The 16,627-nt window shown below is 37.5% G+C and overlaps 3 protein-coding genes and 1 pseudogene across 3 annotated transcripts; 2 read left to right on the top strand and 2 right to left on the bottom strand.

Annotated features, from left to right (window-relative positions):
- Positions 1 to 503: 503 nt before the first annotated feature.
- Positions 504 to 3,146, bottom strand: LOC18588069 (Translation initiation factor SUI1 family protein). The gene is made up of 7 exons (XM_007012230.3): positions 2,847 to 3,146; positions 2,354 to 2,446; positions 2,029 to 2,093; positions 1,620 to 1,701; positions 1,443 to 1,510; positions 1,273 to 1,356; positions 504 to 867 (listed from the first exon to the last, which is right to left on the bottom strand). The coding sequence occupies exons 1-7, from the start codon at positions 2,992 to 2,994 to the stop codon at positions 811 to 813; spliced, it is 597 nt and encodes a 198-aa protein (XP_007012292.3). The 5' UTR covers positions 2,995 to 3,146; the 3' UTR covers positions 504 to 810.
- Positions 3,147 to 5,639: 2,493 nt separating this feature from the next.
- On the top strand, positions 5,640 to 7,828 carry LOC18588068 (acyl-lipid (9-3)-desaturase-like). Its single transcript, XM_007012229.3, has one exon. It carries the CDS (start codon positions 6,050 to 6,052, stop codon positions 7,391 to 7,393), a length of 1,344 nt encoding a protein of 447 aa, XP_007012291.1. The 5' UTR covers positions 5,640 to 6,049; the 3' UTR covers positions 7,394 to 7,828.
- A 1,665-nt stretch (positions 7,829 to 9,493) lies between these two features.
- On the top strand, positions 9,494 to 11,569 carry LOC18588067 (protein ASYMMETRIC LEAVES 2-like; annotated as a pseudogene).
- An 861-nt stretch (positions 11,570 to 12,430) lies between these two features.
- LOC18588066 (probably inactive receptor-like protein kinase At5g41680) lies at positions 12,431 to 14,876 on the bottom strand. The gene is made up of 2 exons (XM_018127916.2): positions 13,427 to 14,876; positions 12,431 to 13,323 (listed from the first exon to the last, which is right to left on the bottom strand). Exons 1-2 carry the CDS (start codon positions 14,667 to 14,669, stop codon positions 12,662 to 12,664), a joined length of 1,905 nt encoding a protein of 634 aa, XP_017983405.2. The 5' UTR covers positions 14,670 to 14,876; the 3' UTR covers positions 12,431 to 12,661.
- Between the last annotated feature and the right edge of the window lie 1,751 nt (positions 14,877 to 16,627).

Below are 16,627 nucleotides of genomic sequence, written 5' to 3'. Positions count from 1 at the left end.
CGAATCTAATTGAACAAAGCCCCATCAAATCACCCATGGGCTCGTGAATCCAATGACTCCTTCTTTCTTTACCCTTTGAGAGCTCTAATCCAACTAGGGATTTATGCTTTCTTTTAGCCTCTAAAATTTAGACTCCATTCAGCTATTGGTTTAACTTTTTTTTTTTTCTATTTTAATTAACGGTTTGCTTGCACGCTCTAGATTTTAGGACATTCAGTTTGCTTGTCTTCCTTGTTTTCTAGCTCTCCAGATGGAGATGAAGCTTGGCCAAGTGAGGCATAATAGACAAGCAGAGCGTCCATTGTGATCATAGAGCCAGAAGTATTCCCACTGAGCTTTGCCACAAGCATTCAGTAGATTTGAAAATCGATCCGTACGGACCATAAATCTCGAATTTCATCAGATACATCGAAGCACTAGCAATGAAGCTCTGCTCAAAACAGGTCCATTACTTTCAAGTGCTAAGATATTCTTCATCTATCTACTTTCTTTCACCAACTTCATTCACAGAAAACGGTACTTATAGTGCTTGCCCATCAAAGAAAAACACTGCTTACATGCAAAAGATTATGCCGCAAGCCAAAAATATTAAAGTAGCATGATGTTTTCAAGGACAAGTGAAGGGTAATGCTTCAGCAGTACACAATTTTATCTCTCAAATGACAGAACTTCTTCTCAAAGGTATAGCAGGTTTGGTGAAAATTATCCAATCCAACTAAGATGAATAGATGCTCTGTCCAGTCAAAGCAAAAGCTGGCTCATCAATGAGCTGTCAAAGCTCAGCCCCGAGTCCTGCTTCAAGCTCTAGAATCAAGCGGCTGGAACCTTTTTTCCATCCTCAATGAAGAAAATAGCAGTTTCAGGCACCTGAAAGGGCACAGCAAATACAGAAACTTCAATTCAGAGAGAGAGCAAATTTTCAGAACATGAAGACTTATGTCAAGCATAAAAAAATATTCAAACAGCATCCTAAGGGAATTTAGTAGAATATTTCAAAGAATATAGCCATAATGAAATTTTAAGAAGCTTTTGTGTTAGTAATGAACAGCATAACCTCACTTTCAAGGCAATAAAGAATCATTTTTTTTGTAGTAGAGCTATATCTAAGTAGGAATTGCAGAGTTTCATGTTGAATAGTATTTCCATGTGCAAAGCAAAAAATAATTCTTTTCAATAGCAAAACAAAGAAAATAATCAATCATGCATTAATTTTTCTCGTGTGCAGCATTTTCATATTGAAGGAAACACAAATAAGATGACGGGAGAAATTACAGCAGGCCAGGTCTCTGTAATAAATTCCACGATATCATAGGCAATATCCCCTTGAACATCAATTTGCTCCTTGTCCGTTGGCCCCTAAAAGAAATAACCATCAAAATATTTGTAAGAAAAAGAACCAATATTGGAATGAAAACTACAGGTTCAAATGGCATTTTATACACCTTAACAACTGATGCTCCAGTGGCAAACTTCTTCCCAAGCTTTTTGGAAGCATCACTAAGCTTGACTCCTGAAATAAATATCTACTCATCAGAAATTAACTTTTTTTAAAAACACTAATCAGGAGATGGAAAAATAAATGTGAGAATGAAAGAGAGGCATATCAGTAAGTGGCTCACCAAAAAGATCCAACCCTTTCACAATGGTGATACATTTGCGCCTGTTACGTACAACCTTCTCAATAACAACCTCTTGTTTCTCCTTTTATTTGACCAAAAACAAAAGCAGGGAAAAAAAGGAAAACAAGATAGGTTACTCTCATATCCTAATAATAACCGAGCATGTAGGGCAAAGGTCCACAAGCAATGACTTTGACCAAGAATTATGTAAATATTTCACCATGATTTAGAACATGAATCATCCGCATATCAACAATATTCAATTAGACAAGAAACATAGGAAAGAAAATGCAATTTACTCTATGCTAATTTAGAAAATGTCATCCTGGGATTGGGGATCAAAACCTTCAAAATACTATGAATGTTTTGTGCATATAATGCCAAGGGAACTACAAAAAAAGGGCCTTACTTTCTTCTTTATTTTCCCACCAGGAAGACGTTTAACTTCTTCTTGCTTAGATGATGATGTATCCCCTGCAAAATAGAAATGTACTATAAATAAATGAAAACAAACATTGGAGCAGTGAGGATGAAAACGCTTCTTCTTGAAACCAAATGAATAAAGTTTGAAGACATTATTTGTGTTAGATGCTCAGAAGTTAATGAAAATGTTTCTTCTTGAAAGATGATGAATAAAATTGTGAAGAAATTATCTGTGTTTATGACAGAATATTCCCAATATAAAACCAAAGAATGCTGCCTAAATAAGTAGATGACTAAGAAGTCATACTAACCTGGTTGAGCTGAAGATGCTGCCCCATCAGCAGAGGAAATACCAACTGATTGGAGCTGTTCAGAAACCTTCTCGGCCTCCTTTTCATTAGCCTCTAAACATCAAAAACAATTATTAACTTACTACACTGTCACATGAAAAAGAAGAAGAACAAATCATTTCTTCTCTTACTCTTCCAGTTTTTACTTCCTACATACAATCAAAACTAAGAAACGCAATAAAGATTGAGGACACTATCCAATAGCAAAAGGCAGAGATTATTCTCTTCATTCATCAATCCATATCAGACAAACAACCTCCAGAGAAAGTAAATTTAAAACCCAAAGCCAAAACAAAACAACAAAACCCAGAAAAAAAAAAAAACAAAGCGTTGTCCTCTTTATTGTCAGTTTCATCAGCAAACAAAAAGAAGACACGGAATAAAAATAAAATAAAATAAGCATGCAAATATTTACACTCAATAATAATTTTTTAAAAAAAGAAAGACGTAGAACCTTTACAGAGATCTGGGTAAAGCTCAGGGGCGTTTTTGATCAACCAAGGCTTACACTTTTCGAAATCAGGGCCGAATTCACAGTACTCTGCTGGAAGAGAACATATGGGACAGTATAGTACTCTCACTGGTTGAGGTTTCTCTGCCATTTCTTCAAGCTTTTCTATATAATTAACACTTTTTTCTGCTCTCCGCTTTGGATGTATTGGTGTAACAATAAAAAACCCAACAGATTTCTGAAACCAAAAATAATGTTTTTGTCTGGGTTACAGTGGGAAGCAATCATGCAAAGGGAACCCGATTCTTTTCTTTTCGGTACTCCTCTCTTTCTTGTGAGGGAACAGGCCTATCTTTGTGGGCTAGACGGTGCTCGGTTGTGAGTGAATCTGGGTTGGGCTGGATCTCAATTATTGGACCAGTTGGGGCCATTTTTGCAGTTTAATGGACAAATTAGGCAAGCCCAATTAATCTATCTAATTTAGGTTAAAAAAATAAAAAAAGTTTCTAGTTCCAAAAAAAAAAAAATAAGTCCTTAAATTATATGCGTTTAGATAATTAAGTATTTACATTTTTGTTGAACGTAATAAAGTTTTTTTTTATTTTAGTCAATTGAATTTTTATTTTATAATAAAAATGTAACGTGAGATAATTATTATTTTTTACATACGTAGAGTTGAATACGATAGATTGACTACACACGAAAATAATTGATGACATGGAATTTCTTATGATATGATGTGCCACATTAATAATCATTAGAAAAAAGTTGATGACATGGCATTCCACCGCAATAACTGTTGCTCTATCTAGTCAACACTTCATGTCAATTTCACATATACAAGAAATCAGTGTTGTTACTAAAAATAATATTTGCTATATTTCTATTACTAAGTAAGAATTTAATTGCATAAAATAAAGGAACATTGATGTGGTCAGGTAAAAAAAAAAAGACACAAAAAACCCTTAATTGAGTAGGGTAAAAATATAAGAATTGGGATATTCCCAATTTTATTATTTACCGTTGATAAACTTAATATGGAAAATTGTCCTTGTGGTGCTGTTTAGTTCAGATATACCTTAGATTGAAAGCTGTATAAAATATACGTTCGAGTATTTTATTTATTAATTGATATATAATTTAAAAAATAATAATAACATTTGAATTTTTTTTTTAAATATTAATAAAAACTGTATAGAGTATTATTAGTCAGCAAGAAATGAGTATAATGCACATGGAAGAAGCAGTTACAATATTGGGGTGCGATTATAGCAGCTGATGCGGGTGGGCATATTCTAATATTTGGCTGAGTCCATTTCCACGTTGATTTTGATTTGCTTTGCCCCCGTTCCATACTGCTTTCCCTTCACCTACCATTCAAACAAAAATCCCACGTCCCTTGTGTAATACGGTACGAGTGGGGGGATATCCCCTTTTAGAAAGGTCAAGGAGGGAGAATCTAATGTGCGGATATTCTTTTCCATAATTTGGTCATGAAAATTAAAATTGAAATATTAATGCCCAACAATATTAATTATCCATTAATTACCTTTGTATTTTCCTTTTTATTAAGTGAAAGATTTTTTAAATTAAATTATACATGTATTTGTCATTGAAACAAATTATAAATATTATTCTGTATTGATTAGATTCTTTAAAATTAAACTATACATATATTGGATAAAAAATTAAAAAAAATACATACATAAACTCTTGAGCAAATGAATTAAACAGTTGAAGCCAATTAAAAGTTAAAACCAAACCAACTACCTAGTTAATGACGAAAAGCCCCCGCAAATTAATTTTCGGTTACAGGTAGGTCATTTTGCATTCATTTAGGTTTCCCCTTTTTCATAAGAGCCCAAACTGTGCCATTAATATGCTAATAATTCACTCACTAAAACTGTTTTATGAAACAGAACAGACAATTTATTAAAAATTTAAAAATGGAGCACAAATTCAATTTTAACGTCAAATCCAACCTGACACAAGATAGAATAATATTACAGCTTCGTCGTTCTGTCAGGTTTTGACAGTATTCGATATTTACATTTACACTGTGTGTTAAAACAATTTAGCGATAGCTGGAAAGCTGTCCGTATTGGCAGAAGTGGCACAATGATTGGGAAATTTCCCATCACCCGCCAGAGGAAACGATGGGAAATTTCCATGGTCTTTAAAGTTGCTTGGAGCTTTGAAAGCATTGCATGTGTTCTCTTTAATACTGTTGCCCATGGCCAGGGGTGTGTTACCTGTACGCTTCCATTTCCCCCACAGTGTTTTTCTACTTGCTGTGTCAAGACCACAAGGCTCTCAATTCATTACCCTAATTTAACTTAGCCATTCTTGTCTTTGTATAATACAATCATTCCAATGACATAATCAACGATATAAGCATTACAAAAGTTTTGATTCTCGTAAGTAATTTCGAGTGTTGTATAAGATTTTGTGATCATAATTAAGTTATGGAGATTCCGTAACGATAATATTTGATTTTAAAAATGATAAATATGATAAATTTAATTATTTAATGTCTTGTTTGGAGTCAATTTTTATTTCTTATAAAGTTTGACCTATTTATTTACCTACCATTTTAAAGTTGATGAGGAGGGAAAACCACATGGCTAATTCTAACTAATAAGGTAATTTGTTTTAGAATTTGTTTTCATCTCATTTCTTAACCAAAAATGTTCTTTCCTTTAAATCAAAATTCAAAATTATACATTGATTGAGCATAAAAAGTAAAAGGAGATTTAAAAAAGTTTGCCCCCACTTTCCCATTATGCTCTCAACTTCAGCCCTAGTTTTTGAGAAATAGTCAATGTTCTTGCTTACCACCTAAGCACAAGATATTTCGTATTAAGCTCTGCCGCTTATCAGCTTCTGCCGTTTAAATTATTCTGTGGCTCTTCTTCATTTTTGCTTGGCTGTATAAACCCCACCCACCTTTCATCCTATAAATGGTGATATCACCTCCCTTCATTGCTCCATCACATTCACACCCCCAAAAGCAAAGCAAAAGCCAGGCATAAAGCTGAGAAATTTCATTCAGACATTGAAAGAAAACACAACCCAAAGTAGCCTCTTTTTCTTTTCTCATGCCATAATCATTCCACACTGAAAAAGCCTCTTCCTTTCACACCCGAGGAAGGAAGAGAAAACACTTCAGGTCAGATCCATTCTTTGGTTGCTCGTTTCTTGCCCCAATGGCAGAGTCAAGGAGGTACATTTCCCAAGCAGAGCTTGAAGAGCACAAAAAACCAGGAGATCTATGGATCTCTTTACAGGGCAAGGTCTATGATGTCACTCAATGGAGTCAAGACCACCCTGGAGGGGCACTTCCATTGCAAAATCTGGCTGGCCAAGATGCTACTGATGCATTTGTAGCCTATCATCCAGGCTCAGCTTGGCAATATCTTGACAAGTTCTTCACTGGGTATTATCTCAAAGATTACGCTGTCTCAGAGGTATCCAAAGATTATAGAAAACTCGTTGGTGAGTTTTCAAAGATGGGTCTTTTTGAAAAGAAGGGACACGGGACATGCATTTCACTTTGTTTCATAGCGTTGCTGTTTTTTATCAGTGTTTATGGTGTTTTATGCTGCAGCACCACTTGGGCGCATCTTTGTTCTGGTGGATTAATGGGATTCTTGTGGATACAGAGTGGGTGGATGGGACATGATTCTGGGCATTACCAGGTTATGTGCAACAGAAAATTCAATAGACTTGCTCAGATCCTTACTGGGAATTGCCTTGCAGGGATCAGTATTGGATGGTGGAAATGGAATCACAATGCTCATCACATTGCTTGTAATAGTCTTGATTTCGATCCAGATCTTCAACACATGCCATTTTTTGTGGTATCTTCGAAGTTTTTTCATTCACTCACGTCTTATTTTTATGAAAGGAAGATGAATTTTGATTCTGTTGCTAGGTTCTTGGTTAGTTACCAGCATTGGACATATTACCCTGTAATGTGTTTTGCTAGGATTAATCTATTTGCACAGTCTTTCGCATTGCTGTTATCTAAGAGGAAGGTACCAAATAGGGGTCAGGAGATTTTGGGGCTTCTTGTTTTCTGGACTTGGTATCCGCTACTTGTTTCTTGCTTGCCTAATTGGGGTGAGAGAGTGATGTTTGTTGTTGCTAGTTTCTCTGTAACTGGAATTCAACATATTCAGTTCTGTTTGAATCATTTCTCATCGAGTGTTTACGTTGGACCTCCTAGTGGGAACGATTGGTTTGAGATGCAAACTGCTGGGACACTTGATATATTGTGCTCATCTTGGATGGACTGGTTTCATGGCGGTTTGCAGTTCCAGATTGAGCACCATTTGTTTCCAAGGTTGCCTCGCTGCCATCTCAGGAAAATTTCCCCATTCGTTAAGGAGCTATGCAAGAAACACAGTTTACCATACAACAGTGCATCATTTTGGAAGGCTAATGCAATGACAATAGGGACTCTTCGATCAGCAGCCTTGCAGGCTAGGGATCTCACCAACCCAGTTCCAAAGAACTTAGTTTGGGAAGCGGTTAACACTCATGGATAAGATGGAAAATGTGAAGGTCTCTAAGTTTTGCAGCTGGAGTTATTTAGTCCAACCATGAATTGGGTATAGTAAGGTCATTTCGAATGATATCTGAGGGTGGTTATCCATGGTTTCAGTGTAGGAATAATCATCTTTGTCTTTTTTCTTGGAGGCTTCAACTATTTGTAATTGAGCTGCATGTTTATGGATCAGCTTATGTTTTTATCATTAGGTCTTAAAAGGTTGCATACTTATTTTCCTCTGTTCATGCTGAAAAGTGCAGCCAAGGATAAGTTGGAACTTGAATGTAAAATATTGCATCTATTTTAGTGATTTATTTTGATAGGCTCTGGTCGATTCGTATGATTGTTTGAGAGTTTCTCAAAATCAATAGATGTAACATTTGATGTTTTTCAATGCCTAAGTCAATTTGGAATTTGAAGATGTGTCCTTGAACAGTGGTCTTCTCTGTTGGATTTCCTGATACATTTCTCTCTTCATAATGCTGTTGGTTTTAGTTCTATCATGTATATTGTTTCGACAGGCAGATTGCAGATCCTTACTACTCACCAGATCCATTCAAATATGTAGTGATGTTTGCTGCAAACAAATTCTCTCCTTTGGACAAGTTCTGATTTGCAATTTGCATCAATAAACATACAATTTGTTCTGGAAAATTGGACATTGCAAATCCTCTCTCATAGTTGCCAACCAGGCTCCTCTACATGTAATGACCCAAAGTTTGGTTGCCACAAGAGAGGGGTCTGAAGCCTGGGGAGGAGCTAGCCAATGAATGAAATACACCTATGAGATGATTGATTAGTGGTGAAAGGACCAAAACCTCAGCCCTCCACTCCCAACAAACACTCTCACATCTGTGAGCAGTAGTTCAACTCAAGCCATTCCCACAGTCCATAACATGCTTGGCTTGCATCTTGAAACAGCTGTAACCATACGGTCATGAGTTGGCTACTGAGAACAATCTAAGAGCGCGCGCACACACAAAATCCATGAACTGAAGCAATATAAAAGATTTTATCATTTACTGAATCTCTTATATGCTATAATTCAGAACTGAAAAGAGGAACACATACAAAGGATTGAGCATGAAGATGAGATAATCATCCTGCAAGATAATTGCTCATTGTACTCACTCTTTTCCAGATATTTTAACTTCTGTCATTCAAAAAAGAACAAAGAAAAATTGGGATTATTCCTGTAATGGTTGAAGCCCGGCCAAGTTTTAGCTAAGTCCCTTCCATACTTGGAAAAAATATGGGCTACGTGATAATGGACCAATGGGCCCATTAGTCCATTACGAGAATCAAAAAGCACTGAAAATTATCTATTGATGGGCTCAGTGAAATGTAGTAATGGTCCCATTAACGGCCCAAAATAAAAAAAATAGTAAGATAATTTCTTCTATTAAAATTATTAAAGCTAAAATTTGTTTATCACATTATATCTTTATTAAAAAAAAGAAAATACAGATAAATTTAATAAAAGAAGATAAAAATTACGAATAAAGATATTTTAGCCAATTACTTTTCATTCTTCAAACTTTTTAATTCAAGTTCCCAAAAAAAAAGTCACTTATAATTTAGTTTATTTGATTACCTATGGTTAATTAAATAAATTAAAATATTTTTATTCAATTAAACAAAAAAATTGAGCAAAACTTCTAATTTTAATTTTATGAATATTTATTTTTTAAAATTTTTAATTTTTAAATTTATTTGTTAACGAAATAACGTTATTTAGTTCGTTAACGTGTTTTAAAATTGACAATTTGCCACAAATGCAGGCCATTTAAACTTTAAAAAAAATTAAAGAGAATGAATTTTTCTGATAATTAAAAAAATGAGATAAATTAATTATCCCAAAAATATAATTATTATCATAATAATCTTAAAATATTTAAAATCCAATTTTAAAAAAAAATAAAACCCCCATGACACGTAGAGTAGCACGTCCCTAATTTATCTCCGGCCGAACAAATCGGTTAAGCCCCTCCATTTTCTTCTTAGGTCTTTAATTCTCCTCTTTTCTCTCTGTTTTTCCTGCAAAGACGGCGAAATAATCTTAAGCACCCCAAAGAGATTTCCCCCGGCCTACAAAAACATGCAACGGCCCAAGGGGAACAACTGCTCCGCCGGTTCTCCAGCCTGTGCTGCATGTAAATACCAACGTAGGAAATGCACCCGTAACTGTCTTTTGGCTCCTTTTTTTCCTGCCAATCACCAAAAGGATTTCCTTAATGCCCACAAACTTTTCGGCGTTAGTAACATCGTCAAAATCATTAGAAACCTCGACCCTCCACAGCGACTCATTGCCATGAAATCAATTGTTTTTGAAGCAAATACCAGGGCTAACGACCCTGTTGGTGGTTGCTATGGGATTATTTCCGACTTGAAAATGCAGATTGATTGGGTCAAGGCTGAGCTTGACCTCGTGCTTCACCAGCTTGCCATTTGCAAAGCCCAGACTGCTGCTGCTGCTGCTGCCAGTCAACAACAATCAGGGCAGCAGCAAATGGTTCAAGTTGGTGATCATGAGGCCAATGCTCTTCAGTGCTTAGAGAGTTTGACTGTATATGATGCCATGCCGGTTCATTGTCGAGAAGGAGAGGTTAACCTTGTTCAGGGTAACTATGATGGTTCGTTATCTTTATTGCAAGTTTATACCGTGTTTGATCTTAATTCTGTAAAAGTTGAATCCGAGTCCGGGTTTGTCAGATGTAGGTGAAGATATTAAACCGCTTCTCCCGGTGTTTGATGACAAGGGAGCCGGATCGTTTCCTTTTGACTCCAAAGTATCGATTCAATGCAGGTTTGTGCTACATATTCAAATTTCACCGTAATATTAGTTACTGATATGAAATGAGTGGGGTGGATCAAAGAAAACCCTTTGTATACTAACAACTAGGAGTTCATTTTCATGTCTTCAACTAACCAAGCAGTAATGTTTTTTAGTCATCAAAGTTGTCATTGTGGTATCGTATATAATCAGCAAATATATATGTACCAGTAATTTTTTCATTTTCTCTGATTATGTATTATGTGATTTTTAAATTGGTAGAAAGGAATTTTAAGTGGTTTGAAGGAGTTAAACGTATTAAATGAATGGATTAATCATTTTTTATAGCTAAAGTTATAAGCATTTAAGTTTTGCAATAAGGATACATTGGTGATTCATGTTTTTCAGTTATTCGTATTTATTGTCAGCATGTGCATTTCTCCTTCTCTTTCAAAACAATTTCTTGCCATTGGCTAATGGTAAACAATGCAGCCTTTACAGTCAAGAATATTGTGGAAAAAACAACTCCTTCCAGGTTTAGGCATATTCTTTAATAAACACTTGCCTAATAGAGTTTGGTAATATTCTTAATCAAAGCGTAGAATACCTGATTGCAATGCACCTGAAATTTCCTGTCAAGCTTGAATAAAATTAGTAACTCTGCAACCTGTATATCTTTGTGTATTATCAAAGAGTTCAGTATAACATCTCGTGAAATTTATACCACGTATATATGAAGCAGCAATGTACCCATGAGTTTACAAAGGAAGCCATTTTTTTTTCTTGTTTTACTACTGCTCTTGTTTGGTACTTATTTGCAAAGAATGGTTAAGCCATGGTAGAAATTAAAGCTGGGAGATGTTAATTAGGTCTGCTCTTGCATGTAGAACAATGTCGATGTGATTGATGCCCCTGTAAATTTGTAAACGGTGAGTGAAGATCGATCAGATGCAAGAACAAGTTTATTTTGGTTTACAATGGATTGTAACATGTATGAAGAGATAGAAGATCTTTTTCTGGACCATGTTTGGCATAGTTGAGTATAGACAGCTTTTCTTAGGTTTTTTTAGTAAAAGGGTAGATGCATATTTAAGTAAATGAATCATTGTTCTCCATACTGCTACTTCAATTAACAATCTAATAACATATGGTTTTTCTTCAGTGACAAACTTGTGTCAAAGGAAGAGGTTGGGTCAATCCAACATGAGCTGAAGCATGATCTCAAGTCTGCTGCTTCCCTGTTTACTCTCACAAATGGCAAGAGATAGATGAGCTAGAAAAATCCACAGCTAGCACTGTCTAAGTCTCTTTGTAGTCCTTACTTAGCCTTCCTTTTTTTTGGGTATCTTTCTCTGTGGTGTAAAAATGGTGACAGAGGAAATAGTGCAAAAGGGGCAAATCTTGTTCAGAGTACAGTCAAAGTTGTATTTCTTGTTTCATATTATCCATACGAGGAAAATATTATGTTTCTACACTGTTTCCCTAGTGCAAAATAAACAGTGAGATACAATTTCTAATTATTTTGGTTTTTCCCTTTTGGAAGGCCATGAATTATCTCAAGAGTGGGTGTTGAAATAAAGACTAGTTTTACTCTTACTAGACAGGACAAACTATGAAAGCAAGAAAAAGAATTTCTAGCCGTGTGAAAGATTTTCGTGGACCACGAAATAGGCCCTAATGGTTTAGTTTGGATTCGGAATAGAGTCAAGCTATGCTATTTTTCTTTGCCAGATTGCGAACGGCAGCCACTGGACCCCAAAGCCAGCCTATCGGCACTGACTTGATAGGAAAAAAAATGGCACTCTCGGCTTGCCAGAAGGCGACAACACCATGTGACACTGCAGCATTGGCTTTTGTATACATTTACAGCCATTTTAACTGGTTCTCAGGTTTTCTCAAGTCAGCTTCTGGTTGAAGGAATTCAGCACGGCCCCTACCAGGTCCCTCTTGTTTCCCCTGGCAAGGTTCAGCAAAACAAGTCGTGCTGTCTTAATTGTGGTAGATCAGAAATTTCATTGGCTACAAATAATTTATTCCTTTTACAATTAAACTTCTCTTTTTTGGAGGGATGGATGAGAGGGCATGCCAAGATTTGATCGGCCCCTCTTCCATGTTTGGAAGCATCCGATTTCAGATTCTTGTTCCTCCATGGTCTGACACCATCTTCTGCCTCAGCAACGACTAACATCTTACCATCTAGTGTCCCCACGCAGTCCTGTTTCTCTTGAGGTTGAAAAGTTACTTCAGTGAAAACAAAGTGTCATTAAATTAGATTAATCCTTTCGTTGGGATTTTATTTAGGGAACTGTCTCAAGGAATGTGATTCAATCAAATGCTTGTAACTCACACTGAAAGAATGACAACCAAATATTATCACTACTCTGTACAAATCTCAATTGACCCAAAGGGGAAAAAAGAAAAGACTCTCATTCATGACTGATCTCCTTCCACATTCTGTCTCATGAAACTTATTAATGCTATACTGATTTTTACCTATATGAAGCCAAGAGTTCTTTCTGATAGAGCAGGAGAAGAATCAGAGGAGAAATCATTCAAAATAGAAATCGTCCCACCATTTGTTGCACCCTTAGACCCAATATCTTCGATCATCCTATGCACCATGCTCATCTTTGGACGATCTTTAGGCAACGCAGCCACGCAAAGCAACGCCACTTGCATGAGACCCACCATCTCCTCTTCCATCTCCTTGTCCCCCAACATCTCAAAATCAAACACCTCCCACGCCCACTCTTCTTTTCCCACGCTTTGAACCCATTTCACCAGACTCATCCCACTTTCTCCGCTCACCATTTTCCCTGTCAATATCTCCAACAGGATCACTCCAAAGCTGTAAACATCGCATTTTTGGGTGTACTTTCTAAGCTTAGTACCATCTTCACCATTGCTCAGCATGAGCTCCGGGGCTTTGTAGTCATCGTTTGATAAAGATGGGGCATGCAAGACTTGGTGAAGACCGCAATCAGAAATACAGGCATTGCCCTGTCGATCAACTATGATATTTGAGGATGTTAGGTGTCCGTGAAAGATCTTGGCTTTGTTGTAACCATGGATAAAAGCTAGGCCTAGGGCAGCCCCTGAAGCTAGCTTTAACCTCGTACTCCAACTCAACGGCGTCCTTCCTGGTCCCCTATTTCCTGCAAAACAAATTGAGACAAAGGAAATTTATTACAGGATAATCAAAACCTTAAAGATTACAAAAACAGTAAATGCAAATTGCAGTGCGACCAAAGTACTTACCATGCAAGAGGGAATACAAGCTTCCATTTGGTGAGAACTTATAAACTAAAAGCAACTCATCCTTGGAATTATAGTATGCTACAAGGCTCACAAGATTAGCATGCCTCAACCCACCAATTATTCTCAACCACCCATCAACAGCCTTCCTCCTCCTCCTCTGCCGTACCCTTTTCACCACCACCACATCACCGCCGTCCATCACCACCTTATAAGTGGTCCCCACACTTCCTTTCCCTAACAACTCAGCCGAAGATTTCAGCAAATCACCCACTTTTCGAAATCCCTTGCACCCTTCGAACACCACCATTTCCTCCGCCTCCACCTCCACCTCCTGTTCCCTGGACCCACTTCTTCGCCATTGCAATTTTGACCCACTTTTTGTTTGTAGAACCTCCTTGTGGGTTCCACCAGAGCGACAGTTGTACCTGTAACAACACCACGTGATTGTCACCAGCGCGGCTATAACCGCCACTGCATCGACGGCGACGATCATCAGCACCACCCCATCGCCTAACCTCTTGCTTTCAGGATGACGAATCTTTTGTTTTAAGGGCGCAGGGAGAGCCGTCCGATTAAAACAATCGGACGGCAGAGGCTGGCCGCAGAGGTGCTTGTTTCCTTGGAAGGAAGACGCGGGGAAACGTGACATCCACGCAGGAATCTCGCCGGAGAGGTTGTTATTCGAGACGTTAAAGTCTAAAATGAAAGAAAATGACGCAATTGAATTGAGGGGTCCAGTGAACGAGTTGTACTCGAGACGGAGAGTCAACAAGTTAGGCAGTCGAGTCAATTCGGTCATCGGAATTTTGCCGTGGAAATCGTTGTATGCAAGGTCGAGCCGGTGGAGCCGCCTGAGGGTGGACATTCCGGTAGGGAATACTCCGGAGAGATGGTTTCCAGAGAGGTAAAGATGCCTTATGTAACGCCATGAAGACAAGTTAACAGAGGAGGAAGAGAAAAGACGGTTGTTTTTGAGGCTGAGGAGTCTTAGATGAGAAAGCTGATTCAGTGGCTGAGTTGACCCGGAAAGGTTTAGGTTCTCAAGAACGAGTCTTGTGACTCGGTGAGTGGCAGGGTTGCATGTGACACCATACCAAGAATCATTGCAAGGATTGGATGAGTTAACCCAGGAGGAAAGCGAGTCTGAGGGGTCAAAAACAGAGTCTTTAAAAGACAATAATGCGTTAAAATCAACACTACATTGACCCAGAGAGAAGAACAAGAAGTAAATTGCGATTAACATTTGCTCTCCTTTTTGCCTTTCGTTTTCTCTGTAAGTTTCCCGAGAAAGTGGAAGGGGAAAAAAAAAAAAAGAAAGAATCAAGAATGGAAGAGACGAGTAGAGTTGAGCGAGTGAGACTTAAGTAGCCGTTGATATTTGATGATAATAGGAAGGTGGCACGTGAGGAGGGAGCGTGGGACAAGCGCGTGCTGCCATAAAAGCCAAACACGAGATTAGGTCAGGGGTATGAAAGGAGAAGAGCAGAGCATAAAAGGGGTTGGCTTTGCGAGTAGTGTGATTGAGACTTTCCTTGTAGTAGCATCCACAACGCCAGAGGGATTCCAGCAAGAGCCTGAAGTGGACAGCCTTGTCCATCACTGTTAACACATTTTGGTTTTGTTTTGGTTGCATTTCGTTTTCCTTCCAGTCCCAACCTCGGATAAAATTTCTCAACAACCAATCGCAGCTTTCTTTGCCTAACGAAACATAAACCAAAATTCTACTGCTCAAGACTTTGGGTTTCAGGTGTCAGCTTTGTTGACTAAGGGGTTTCATCATTATCATCAGGATCAACTATTGACTTGAAATGAAGTTTCTCCAAGTCAAATTATAGTAACAGTTGAAGTAAATGCACGATTTTAATCTAAAGTTTGAATCGGAGAAGAAAGGGAGATTAGGATCTGAACTCGATACACCCTTTGAAATTACACCAGTAACAATGTAGAAAATATTAGTACAAATAGTTTCTGTGCTTGATTTGTTGTTGAATTGGTTCGACGGTGGCTGGCTATGGGCCAACTCTAGAATCCCAGATCATGGACAGACAAATTCTAATAGTACAAGGTGCCAGGCCATGTCTGGCTCAACAGCCCAAGCTGACATTTTCGAGGAAGATATTTAGCTCCAAAGACTTGGCCCACCTCCAAACCATATTTGATATCTGGTTACGCGTTACTCGGGTCCAAATATACGAAGGTCCAGAAGTAAGGCCCAGATTCCAAGATCTAGTGGGTGACACTGACACGATTTCCCTCTTGCTCTTTGTCATTTTGCTACGGCTTTTCTAGTGTTTTACCTGAAAGCAAACGGTAGTGTTCAGCCAGAGAACAGGGTGCAAAGAATCTTACATTTCCCTCCCCCTCCAATCGATAAGCTCTTTGCTTTGCTTCTTGTTCATGACAAAAATTTTTCTGAATATATATTATCATTGTAAATCGGAAAAAAGTCAACTAAAATTTAATGATCTTAAACCTCTTTTTTTTTTTTAAACTTAACAAAGTCCAGCCAAAATGGTCCAAACCCATACTTGTGGTAGTCAAGCTCAGTGGGATTTGAGCACTTGTGATCAGAACCCTTAAAGAAAGGTTTGCAAACATCTGACAAAATTCCAACTGCCCCTGTCTAAGCAGACCAATAACACACAGAAACCACGTGCACACCAATTTACTCCCTTTCGCCATCATGGGATGCACTTGAAAACATTAATTATAAAATCATACTCGTATTATAAGATTGACAAGTCTCATCCTTGATCCTTGCCCCTACTTTTAAATGATACTCATAAATCAAAATATAGTCGTTTTAGGGGGCATTCTCCCCTGATATATAAGCTGTTGTCAGTATAACCCTTGGGTTCTAATAATTTTCGTCTTTTTTTTATTATAAGGTATTACTATCAAACTGAACATGAAGTCGTCTATATAGCAATTCTATGGCTTCAAGTTGAAATGGAAACATCAAATGAAAGAGTAAAAGATTACCCTTTTGATTCTAGGTAATGCAGCTTGATGGCGATGATGCAGCCTAACAGCTTCATTTGCCACAATAGAAAAATCATGGTTAAGTCCTACCGACAACGTCAAGCTTTCAAACTACAACGTGGGAACTCAAAACAAGTGATGTAACCCCATGATTTTCTTCTAGTACTTTTGACCTTTTTCCTGCTTGGGGCTGTTTGAATTCAGATTCACGGAAAAGCA

Source organism: Theobroma cacao, chromosome 9 (assembly GCF_053813885.1).
Source record: "Theobroma cacao isolate CCN51 chromosome 9, ASM5381388v1, whole genome shotgun sequence".
NCBI classification, from domain to species: Eukaryota; Viridiplantae; Streptophyta; class Magnoliopsida; order Malvales; family Malvaceae; genus Theobroma; species Theobroma cacao.
This window is presented reverse-complemented; position numbering and strand designations above follow the sequence as displayed.